We start from the raw sequence: 12500 nt of genomic DNA, 5'->3' as shown, positions 1-12500 counted from the left end.
TATTATTATAATAATAATAATAATAATAATAATAATAATAATAATAATAATAATAATAATAATAATAATAATAATAATAATAATACCTCGTCACCGCCCATTTAAAAAAATAAAATTACGAATGGCAAATATTAAAGTACAATATTAATAAAGTTGAACATAAAAAAAATAGAAAACAAAAGAAGAAAAAAAGGGAAAAGAAAGAAAGAAAAGACAGAGTGGATTCAGGACATTTCGAGACAGTTAGATAGTAAAGGGGGAAAACCGATATAATCTTTTATTTATTTTATTAATTTTTTTTACCTGTTGTTTCCGATGGCCGTTGAAAAAAGGAAAGAAAGTTATATGTACCCGTCTCTGGAGACTGTTTTAAACTTACAACATGCTAAAAAATTTAGATCCATCTCGCACTCAATATTTCATTATTGTTTAGATAATATATTAAAAGATAACGAAAATATAATTTTGTGTCGGGCGAAGTTAGCTATCAGCGGCGCATGCAGTGCTCGTTCTTGATTGTGAAGGTGTTACTAAAAATAGAACCACCGCTGAATTCGCCGGCGAGCGTAAAGCTTCAATTCAGACAGAAGAGATGTATACATATTCATGACGACACACCGAACAAATAGAGAAAAATAACAAAAGGAACAGGAGTCCAAGTAATGGCACGTAAATATATCTAAAATAGAGAAATAATATTGATAACAATCAGTATCTTTTACTTCGCCTATATAAATTATATACACTGACCCACTTCCGTGGACTCTGTGGCCTAATGGATAAGGCGTCGGCCTCCGGAGCCGAAGATTGTGGGTTCGAGTCCCATCAGAGTCGTATTTTTTTTTCTTTCTTTTTTATTTCTTTTTGTCTACTTCCGGGAATTTCATTTTTATCTAATTTTCTTTACTTTATATCCCGATGTGTTTCTTATTTTTTAAAATTTTGTTATTATAATAAATGACATGTTTGTTTTTATTGATTTTAAGGATTCCAAATTTTAAATCCGTTTGTTTTTTAAGTTAACGAACTTTTCTGCCTTGTCATTTGAAAAATGTAAAATGTTGGTTATGTTAATCACGAACCATCGTCTTTATGACAGTGCTAAATAGAAGGGAAAAAAAGTAACCGAGTGCGAAGGTGAATAGCCACAATGGTTGAGATAAAAATTAAAAATATAAATGAAAAATAAGACAAACAAAATAAGGCAATCGAACAACAAGTAAATAAAACAGGGAAAAAAAAGATAAACTAACACGAGAATAATTGATACATTTAATAAAATATTAAAAATATACAACAACAAAAACAAAACAAAACAAAACAAACAAATAAATCCCCCAAAAAACCTCTAATTATAACATGTAAACAATTAAAGCAACGCATTAATTAATAACTGGATACATAAATATATAGATCTAAATATAAATGACGAGGATGCTGGTAATAATAATAATAACGATAATGATAATAATAATGATAATAATAATAATAATAATAATAATAATAATAATAATAATAATAATAATAATAATAATAATAATAATAATAATAATAATGATAACGATAATAACAATAACAATAACAATACTACTACTACTACTCCTCATACTACTACTACTACTACTACTACTACTACTACTACTACTACTACTACTACTACTACTACTACTACTATGACTAATAATAATAATAATAATATAATAATAATAATAATAATAATAATAATAATAATAATAATAATAATAATAATAATAATAACAATAATAATAATAATTATTATTATTATTATTATTATTATTATTATTATTATTATTATTATTATTATTAATATTTTTTTTTAAATTATTATTATTAATATAATAATAATAATAATAATAATAATAATAATAATAATAATAATAATAATAATAATAATAATAATAATAATAATAATAATAATAATAATAATAATAGTAATAATAATAATAATAATATTGACTTACTGACTTAGATGCCTTTCGCGTCTCGACCGAAAGATCGGGTCGCCTTGGTTGTTTCCAGTATTTCCTGTGTGAGGTGTCTCCAATATTGCCGGTCCTCTGCTAGGGTTCTCAGATTTTCAAGGTCCCCTGCCGTTATGAGACTAATGCTTTGTCCAAGTGTTGTGAGGTTTTTGTTTAGGATCACAGGGAGTGTTGTGATCGGTCTTCCTCTGAAAAGGTTCCCGTGTTTTTGGAAGTATCCCGACATGGCTTGGTTAGCTGGTATGTTTTTGTCCCTGCGTAGTATGTGACCGAAAAGTTGCCATCGTTGTTGTAAAATGTCAAGGGAGATTGGTCTTTCTTTTGTGATCTTATAGAGTGATTCATTTGAGATCTTTTTTGGGTATTTGATGTCCAGTACCCTTCTTAGCTGTGTGCGATGGAAGGCATCCAGATGTTCTTCTTCGGATTTTGTCAACGCCCAAGTGCCGCAGTTATACAGAAGTACCGGTTTTACAAGAGCACGGTACAGTTTCAGTTTGGTTTTTCTCTTTATTTTGTCACCTCTAATCCATACATTGGTGAGTTTACTGAGTGCGGCGTTTGATAGCTGTTTTCTTCTTTGTACATCCTCGGTGTCTCCAATTAGTGAGCCGACTTTCTTTGTTCTTTTCCATTCCTCTTTGTTCCTCGATATTGTTGTAAATTCGGTTTTATTGGCATTGACTTGGAGGTTATATTTCATGAGGGTATTTTGTATGATGTCTATATTTGCTGGTGTTGATCCAATAAAATCGACATCATCTGCATAGGCGATTTCTCTAGGGATTGCATTCTCAATATGAGTCGTTGGTTTTGGAATGACTTTTCGAACTTCTTTCAGAGCGTGTTCTAAGTATATTGTGAACAGAATCGGGCTCAGACTATCTCCTTGGGGGGTCCCGATGTTACTTTCGAACTGTGTGGAATCTTTAATTTTTACCTGATGTGGACTAATCTTAATATTGGAACTTTTAACTTAAGATCTATTAAAAGTAACATTCGAAAGGAACAACTGTGTCAAGATTTAGAAAGTTATAAAATCGATGTGTTGTGTTTACAAGAGACGAAGATCCAAGATGGCGTCGACCAAACAATAATAATATTAATAATAATAATAATAATAATAATAATAATAATAATAATAATAATAATAATGATAATAATGATAATAATAATAATAATAATAATAATAATAATAATAATAATAATAATAATAATAATAATAATAATAATAATAATAATAATAATATTAATAGTAATAATAATAATAATAATAATAATAATATATACTTTATTCATCCAAAAAAAATGGAAATTCGTTTACAGACGTGGCATGCATGAAAATAGACCTATAGACTTCGTCTTGATCTATGTTAACTTTCACAATGCAGTCGTATAATAAATAAACAAATGAGTGCCTATTCGTAATAGCCTTTATTTCTCCGCAACTATGGCGGGTTCTCCGCATGTAATAATAACATAAAAACGAAAAACAAACGGATATTCATTAACTCACTAAACCCTAACACCGACTATATCCGTAGTATACCCGGGGTTACTTTTACCCTATGACTATTTATTATATTTTTCTGAGACAAACTATAGGCGTAGTATCAAAGCTAATGTTCTTAATTTTTACATGTTAATTAATGGTAGTTGAATAAAACTATCTATACACGTTCTAATTTTTAATACATTTTCTCCTATTTTGAAAAGTAGCAAAGATCTCTAGAAATTGAGTGATGCGGCTATGTGGTCTAGTGGTATGACACTCGCTTTCGGATCGGAAGGTCCTGGGTTCGAGCCCCGCGCTCTGCGCATAGTTGAGTCCTTGGAAAAGGCTCTTTGCTCACATTCTCTCACCATAATCAGGTGTAATATGAGTACCTGGCCGTTAACAGCGTTGTCTTTATCCGAAAAAAAATTGTAAAATCGCCAAACAGGCGTCATGTCTCGTTCTACATGTTACGTGTCGTGGTTAGTTTGGGACCCATTGTAAAGCGCTTTGAGCACTTTTAGTGGATATTGCGCTATATAAAAAAACCTCAAGCTCAAGCTCAAGTATTGCGGGTGCTCCGCATGTAATAATAAAATTCATAAAAACGAAAAGAAAACGGGTATTTATTAACTTACTGTTGGAACAGACAATTCCAGCCACCGATGTCTTGGCAGAACATTTGTGATCGTCATTAGTGGGTGTGATGGTGCAGTCTGATAGGGACTCTTCCCTCCCAATACACTGGACACGGTGGACAATCTTTTTCTTTTCAGAACCGCCGAAATAGCTGAACTGGATGGTGCAATGGGAGAGGGATGGGTGGGGGGGGGGGTGTTATTTGTTTTGTTTTATTTATTACTTAATATAATAGGCATGTACGCAGGAAAATAGATTTTAAAGAAACATTAAATATGGTATTTCAGTTCATAGAAGAGAAAGGGAAAGAAGGGAGGAGAGAGGGAGGGAGGGAGAGAGAGAGAGAGAGAGAGAGAGAGAGAGAGAGAGAGAGAGAGAGAGAGAGAGAGAGAAAGAGAGAGAGAGAGAGAGAAAGAAAGAGAGAGAGAGAGAGAGAGAGAGAGAGAGAGAGAGAGAGAGAGAGAGAGAGAGAGAGAAAGGGAGATAGACCGTTCAAAAATGCCCCAAATTCTAACTGCACTGAAACTAATCAGTATTGAATAATAATAATAATAATAATAATAATAATAATAATAATAATAATAATAATAATAATAATAATAATAATAATAATAATAATAATGATAATATGTAGGTTATATCAATACGTTACCTTTAATGATTGTTTGCCCTGTCCAATGCCTCCGATCTCCCGACAAGCCACACCGACCTCCCGTAGTGTCCAGTGGTCAGCGCAAATGACACCCCAGTCGCCTCCCTTGAAGCGGACCTCCAAATGACCTTCATATACGTACCGCCCTCCCTTCAGCCGTATTTCTAAATTCTGTGGTATAAAGAGAAATGTATCAAAAAACGTGCACATATTATTTTCAGGTCCGATAATCGGACGAACATTTTGGGCTTGTTCTAACATTATTGTAATGGATAATATATACTTTGCGTTGGTTTGAGTGTGATTCCATTATAACAATGATCCTATAATAATTTGGGTTATCAGACCTGCAAATCAGCGCACTCAAAGCCTGATGCTAAAACAGGATACCAAAGTTAAAACTAGTAGAAATTAGAGAAAAAATTGTAAATTTTGTCACTTTGAGAAACTGTGTGCATTCTTCTCCCATCATGACATTATAATACCTTTCTCAGACCATGGCTCACCTATTACAGATCCGCCGACTTAAAAATTAAAAAGTTCGTAATTTTAAAGAGTTAAAATCGCAGTCGCTATATTTAAGTTTAGAAATCAACAAATTTCCTTACAAGGAATAGATAATACTTCAAAATCGTTACAATTATGTGTCTTGCATCAACTCTCATTTTCAATACGTTTTAGTGACTTAGAGATGCTCATGAAGTTCAGAAATTGAAGCCAAAATCCAAAGGTAACAAATTTCAATAATGCAAGTTGACACACGTGGATCACACAGATACTTTTTGTGGGTTCTAAGTCCACCCCCCCCCCCTCAACCACCACACAAAAAGAACAAAAACAAACAAAACAAACAAACAATAAAAAAAAAACAATAAAGATGTCCAGAAAAACAAGCAACAACGCCTATTCAATTTGCTTTGTCCGCTTGGTGTTCTCGTGGTTTGATATTCTGGATACAAATGATTTTGACACCTCTGCTGATGAGGTAGTAGTATCGAATGGCTACACCTCTATTTTGAATCTTTTAATCCATTCTTCAAATTCTTTTCCTGCCTTATAGGCTGTCTCATAGCCTCCTGATAGGCTTGTCATTGGGCAGTGGATGACGATGTGGTCCATTGTCTCAGGGCCTCCTTGGCAATGACGGCATGCATCTGATTCTCTCAGATTCCATCTATGCATGTTAGCTGCGGTTCTGCCATGTCCTGTCAAAATGCGGTTGGAGGTGACCCAGCATTTTCGGCTATTGCAGAGAAAGCCAGGTGTTCTTTCTGTTGGGTCGGGTATGATGTCGCCTCCCCTGGGGCTGTCTTGGTTCCACATCGACATCCATTCCTCTTTCACGTTGAAATGTTGTCTTGAAGTTTTAAAAGGTTTCCTTGATTTCAGTCTTGACGTTGTTGGGGCTTCCTCTAGGACCTCCTTCAATGGGACCCTGTCAGTGACCTCCTCAATTTTGGCATGCATTCTTTGGTTTAATTCTTGTCTTCTGATATCAGGCGGTGCTATGCCACTTAGTGTTGGGAGCCATTGGGTTGGGGTTGACTTGAGGCATCCTGTTATGGTCCTCATGGATTCTCTTAGCTTGACATCAATCAGTTTGGCATGTGGGCTCCTCATCCAGACTGGAGGCGCAGTATTCTCCCACGCTATAGCAAAGTGCCAAAGCAGATGTTCTAAGTACTTGTTGTGAGGCTCCCCAATTAGTACTTGCCAGTTTCCTCAGGATACAGTTTCTTTTTGAGATCTTGTTTGCGTTCCCTTCAAGATGTTTGCGGTAGTTTAATTGTCTGTCCAACGTGACACCTAGGTATTTTGGGTTGTGGTCTGAGGGCAGTCTGGCATTTCCAGCTATGATGTTGATTTCTTTTTTGGCCTCTCTGTTGTTGAGATGAAATGTGGTAGATACTGATTTGGAGGTATTCATTCTGAGATACCATTTGTCAAAAAAGATTTTTAGTTGTGTCGTGTCTTCACTGAGAGCTTTTTCAATTTCTTTGCAGTTGTTTAATTGGTAGGCCAACGCCCAGTCATCCGCATAGCCAAGTTTTAGTGATTGGCTGCTTGAGGTGAGAATGAATCATTTCTTGTGTTCAGGTACACGTGCACTAACGACATCCACATGTGTGCTTTTTATAGACGTTGGAGCGAATTGTATACTCAAATAACTTTGGTTCCAAATCAACGTATTCAATTTCTTTTGTATAGCTTTGTGGATTAGTGGTACGGCTGCTCGCCGGCTGTGGGTTCCGGGTTCCATTCCCACTTGTTAGGCGTTGTTGTTGGCTATGCTGGCACAGCTTGCGGCCGCATTGCGATCCCAAAATTAGGGAACATTTTCTGATTTGCATTGCAACCGCAAAATCTGCACGTTTTGCAAATTCCTTGAATCTTTTTAAAAATCTTTTTCGAAATTTGCGTTCCCCGAGGTGATGAAGATTTTTATTGTAATTTTGTTTTCCCAACTTTGTGCCTATTTCCAAATCAGCATAATTTCTGGCAAAATTTGCCAGTTTTTTTGTCCCATCATTTTGCATAATGTTGAGTTTGAAATTGCGTAATTCCGCGGAGGTATTTTATTACATGGGCTGCTTGTAGTTAGTTGTTAGATGTGATACAACATATTTAGAAACCTGCAAAAGTTTTGCAAAATTTACTTATAATTGTCTTTGCAAAATGTTGAAATATTTTTTTGCAAAAAAAAACCCAAAAAAACCGCGGGGTCAGACTAGGGCACCCTTCTAAAGCGCTTTGCGCATATTTATGGATAATGTGATATATCAAAGCCTACAGTTTAGAAAATAGTTTTTGAAGAATGATTAATCGGTCCACAATTATTGTACGTTTGTATTTGTACGTGGAATTGACATCCTCAATACCAAAATGTCCTTGTTTGTAACTGAATCAATTCTAATGCAAAAATGCCTAATGCTTTTTCTCGATATTCTTTTTGTGACAGCTTCTTTGGGTTTTTGTCCCTACCTAACACAAAAATTGATATTTTTAAAGACTAAATCTCAAAAGAAATCATACATAGTGTACATAATTTTGTGCATTAGAACGAGCTTTACACTAGAATATTAAGTTTTTATAAATACTTCAAAGATTTATCCTCAGATTTTGTTCTTTACCAAACTAATCTGAATATGAAAAATGTTCAATGTTTCGTTACAAATGCGACGATTTTTCTACAGTTCTTAAGGAGAGACAGGGGCGTGGCTAAATTGGTTGATTTGGTGCCTGGCGCCTGGTCCATCTTTTTAAAATGGATTTTAAAAAATAATAATAAAACTGAGAAATGGAATATACCGCCTCTTACTTATTTGAGTCTTTTCTTTAATATTTTTTCTTTTATATTTACAACTTAAACATAGAATGTTTTAAGTCATTTTCCTCTGATTATGGCACCACCCTATACTGTAAGCATGCCAGGCCACTGAGGAGAGAAGAGGGTTATAAATATTGTGTCCATTCTTACCGTGTCAAGCGGTTTGTCTGCCAAGACCAGCGTGTCTTCCTCATCGCCTGCCTTCAATTTGAGGACGTTCCCGTCCGTGTATTTGATAAAATGTTTTGTTTTGGAAATGGGATTGGAACTGCTGTTGGAATGTTGTGAAATGACGTACAAACCTCCATTGCCAAGGTCTATTGAGGCTGCGTCATTTTTTGGTCGTTCTAACTTGGTATCTGTATTGTCTTTTGGTTCCTTTTCTTCTTCGTCTGTTTCATTTTGAGGATGATGGGACGCCCATTCAATGATTTCCTCTTCCAATTCGGACAGCACGTGCTTTGTAGTGGTCTCTGGCGTTGTAGTAGAAGTTGTGGTGGTAGTTGTAGTAGTAGTAGCAGTTGTTGTTGTTGTTGTTGTTGTTGTGGTAGGTGTTGTCGTTGTGGTGGGTGTGGTTGTTGTGGGTGTTGTTGTTTTAGTGATGGTAGGTTTTGCTTTGGTCGTGGTTGATGACATAGTAGCGAAGGAGATTCCATACCGCCTCCATATTTGATGTAATGTGACAGAATTTCGTGTACACACCACGCCTGCCGAGTGTCGAAGACCCCCACACCTGTCCCCGTAGCGACGTCTTCCATAAATACATTCGGTCAGTCTTTTTTCTGTACCTCGGCATCGGAATTGCGTCATCCACTTACGCTCTGGGAAGTAAACAACGGCAATATCAATTTATATGAATTACATGAATCTGAATAATATAACACCTGATGATCTAGGCAAATGGTTTGAATGGCTGCCTACTTATTCATAAGAAATGAAACGAATGAACTAATTAAACAATTAGGGTGGCCACCTCATCATAAAGTACAAGGTAGGGCTAAAATGACAACTTCATATAAAGATACTTCTTCTTCGTTCTACTTCATATTGTCTTCATATTTGAGTAACTAAATAAATAAAATAAAATTCCCTTTATTCATCCCCATGGGGAAATTTTACTTTAGGGTCTATTCCAGGGGAAGACTGGAATAACCCAGACGTCAGCCGCGGAGCAGCGCCCAAAAGTGAGCTAGAGCGAGGTGACGCTAAAGGCCACACAGCGCAGCGGAAGGTGATCGAATCGTTACCGTTCGGGTACGAAGCAAAGACCGTACCGCTGAGCCACGCTGCCTCATGTATAGATAGACCAAAGTTGACGTGACTCGGGTCTTTGTTATTGTTTTTTTGCCATCCGCGTTTATGAGTAATTCGCACTAAACTGTATTAACCTGACTATAAACGTTTAAGGTTACACATAGTTTTGTGTGTTGGTCCGTTATACTCCTGGATGGCAATGTTATGAGCTTCTTAGCCAAGCGCATACTATCTATAGTTGGTGAAGGAATGCACTTGTCTTCCTCAGCTCGGTCAGGGAACCGAATGGTTTAGTCTCCAGATGTGTGATACCAGGCCAAAAATCTTCTCTTCCTGTTGTGTATTTTGGGCCGGTGTGGAGTATATTATGGTAGGCATCCTAGAACATAGATACAAATGACTTTAAACAGATACAAATAGGTTAATACCAAATGAAATCTAGAAAAATAAAAATAAGAGTCGGGGATTCACATCTTAAATGTTCCTCCAGAAAATGCTCAATTCATTTTTTCCCAACTATGTTACGCTTATGAAACACCATGCTTACTTGTGTTAAGAGAAGAAGAAGAAGAAGAAGAAGAAGAAGAAGAAGAAGAAGAAGAAGAAGAAGAAGAAGAAGAAGAAGAAGAAGAAGAAGAAGAAGAAGAAGAAAAAAAAAAAAAAAGAAGAAGAAGAAGAAGAAGAAGAAGAAGAAGAGAAGAAGAAGAAGAAGAAGAAGAAGAAGAAGAAGAAGAAGAAGAGAAGAAGAAGAAGAAGAAGAAGAAGAACAAGAACAAGAACAAGAAGAAAGAAGAAGAAGAAGAAGAAGAAGAAGAAGAACAAGAACAAGAACAAGAAGAACAAGAACAAGAAGAACAAGAAGGAGAAGAAGAACAAGAAGAAGAAGAAGAAGAAGAAGGCCTCTATTATAATTTCAAACCCATATAAATTGACATTAACATTCTTAGATCAAAAATATCAAGCATTTTCCCCTTGGCATAAGATCAGGTGAGGCAATTCGAGTCTAAGTGTCTTAGAGTTAAAATAATGAACTTTTGACATAATATAATTAAATATTTTAAAGAATCTATTTTTAGGATCAATCCCCGCTCAATTAAGCGTGAAGCATCACTTTTTCAACAAGTCGGGAACTTATCTAATTATTCGCTAAATTTTCATCTTGGGTGTTATTGTTAACTCTTAAATTACGAGATTGAAGTTCTTTCAAATTATTAGGAATTTCTTCTTTCATAATCATCACCCACCTCGTCCATCCGGCTTTGTGTCGGAAAGAATTTGATTTTTTAAAAATTGAGTTTAACGTGAAAAGAATCGGAATGAGGAAATTTGATTTTTTTCTCTCCGAAGATAGTTATTTAATTCGCTCTCCTCAACCAATAAAATTCGCTTTCCTTATTTTCCTCAACCAATTAACAGTTAATTTGAACATTTGGTTTTGAAACAGTAATTCACATTCAAGTCTTATATTTAAAAATAAAGTAGTCGTCATTGTTGAAATAGTAAATGTTTTGTGTTGGTATGAGCTCTTTTTATATTGATGGGTGCTATGCGTTTAAATAAACTAATAAAGTCATCATCTAGCCGAACTAAAATGTTATAAGTTAAGCTAAGAATTAAATTTCAAGCATCATTTTCATTCTGAATATAATGCCGTGTTGAAACGATTGGTGACTAGTTGTTTGATTGTGCGGCTATGTGGTCTAGTAGGCCTTTGGATCGGAAGGTCCTGGGTTCGAGTACCACTCTGAGCGCGGAAAGCTAAAGTCCTTGGAAAAGGCTCTTTATTCACATTGTCTTACCTACCGTATTCAGGTGTGAAATGAGTGCCTGGCCGTTATCTGTTTGAAAAAAAAATATAATGAAATCGCCTTAAAGGCGTCATGTCTCGTTCCACATGTCATTTGTTACAGCAGATGTCTAGGGAACCCCCTGTAAAGCGCTTTAAGTACGTATATTGTATGTTGGGCTATAGTAAAATTAAAGCTCACGTTTTTTTTGTTTTGTATTTATATATATATATATATAACTGTAGACTGTCGTTTTCACTAAGGTAGTTGTGGCAATGAAGCAGCCTTCCATCCCAGAATTCATGGGACTCCAGCGGAATCGCTATTTCTGTTATCTTGATGAAAACAACCAGGATATCGGGTTAGAGTTTTGTCAATAAATCCATCCATTTTTAATGGGGAGTAAATTATAGGGAGTAAATGTGACTCATGTAAAAGGGGACAACAACGTTTCGTCCTTTGGCTTTCTTCATGTTACATTCAAATAATGACGAGAAAGAGAACATTCAAATAACGAGAAAGAGAACATTCAAATAATGACGAGAAAGAGAACATTCAAATAATTATGGGAAAGAGAACATTCAAATAATGACGAGAAAGAAAACATTCAAAAAATGAAGAGAAAGAGAACATTCAAATAATGACGAGAAAGAAAACATTCAAATAATGACGAGAAAGAGAACATTCAAATAATGACGAGAAAGAGAAAAGAATTAAGTTAATTTGGTGTGTGGAGGCGGGAGGGGCGAGGAGACTGAGACAGAGCAAGGTGTGTGTGTGTGTGTGTGTGTGTGTGTGTGTGAGTGTGTGTGTGTGTCTGTGTGTGTGTGCAAGTGTTTGATTACTCATTAAATAAGTAGGTGTTGTGGTTAAAATTTAAAACATCTGGGTATTCATAAAGAAAATTGTGTGAATGTGTTTGAAATGGATGCTCATTACACCTAAAACGTTTAGCCTGGAACGAAAGGTAAATTGGTGAAGAGAACAAAATGAAACTAATGTTGTTTAAATCAGGTTATCCCGACCTTTGAAATGTTGAGCATTCCAGTCAAGAACGGTTTAGCCCTGCCAGGTAGAATTTTCAATTAAAATTCTTTAAATATTTTAACTTCTTCTAGTCGGGGTTCGATCTTCACTATCACCTGGTTATATGACGCGTACTTACGGTTTTATACCTAGAGGTTTGATCAGTGTTGAAGCAGACGTCCCTTGGTTATATTATTGCTCTTGAAATGGAAATGGTAAGTTTTTTCGCTTCAAAGTGAAAACAGTTAAGTCCGTACTGGCGAACAGTGCTCATTACCAGAACATTTTGACTTAAAATGTCGACTCATCTGAACGA

The 12500-nt window shown here is 35.4% G+C and overlaps 1 protein-coding gene and 1 non-coding gene across 4 annotated transcripts in view; one reads left to right on the top strand and one right to left on the bottom strand.

Annotated features, from left to right (window-relative positions):
* Positions 1-12500, bottom strand: part of LOC144966444 (lysyl oxidase homolog 2A-like) — a 47542-nt gene that overhangs the window by 7279 nt on the left and 27763 nt on the right. For all 3 annotated transcript variants that reach the window (XM_078902971.1, XM_078902972.1, XM_078902970.1), the window contains exons 3-5: positions 8268-8938; positions 4790-4960; positions 4137-4293 (exon numbers count right to left, since the gene is read on the bottom strand). In XM_078902971.1, the coding sequence (XP_078759097.1) occupies positions 4137-4293; positions 4790-4960; positions 8268-8938 (999 nt within the window). The remainder of the gene's footprint in view (positions 1-4136; positions 4294-4789; positions 4961-8267; positions 8939-12500) is intronic.
* Trnar-ccg (transfer RNA arginine (anticodon CCG)) lies at positions 762-834 on the top strand. Its single transcript has one exon. It is a non-coding gene; the product is annotated as a tRNA-Arg (tRNA).

This window comes from Berghia stephanieae, chromosome 2 (genome assembly GCF_034508935.2).
Source record: "Berghia stephanieae isolate SIO BIC M18660-M18661 chromosome 2, UCSD_Bste_1.3, whole genome shotgun sequence".
Classification (NCBI taxonomy): domain Eukaryota; kingdom Metazoa; phylum Mollusca; class Gastropoda; order Nudibranchia; family Aeolidiidae; genus Berghia; species Berghia stephanieae.
The sequence above is the reverse complement of the archived record's forward strand: the minus strand, read 5'-3'. Positions and strand labels throughout refer to the sequence as shown.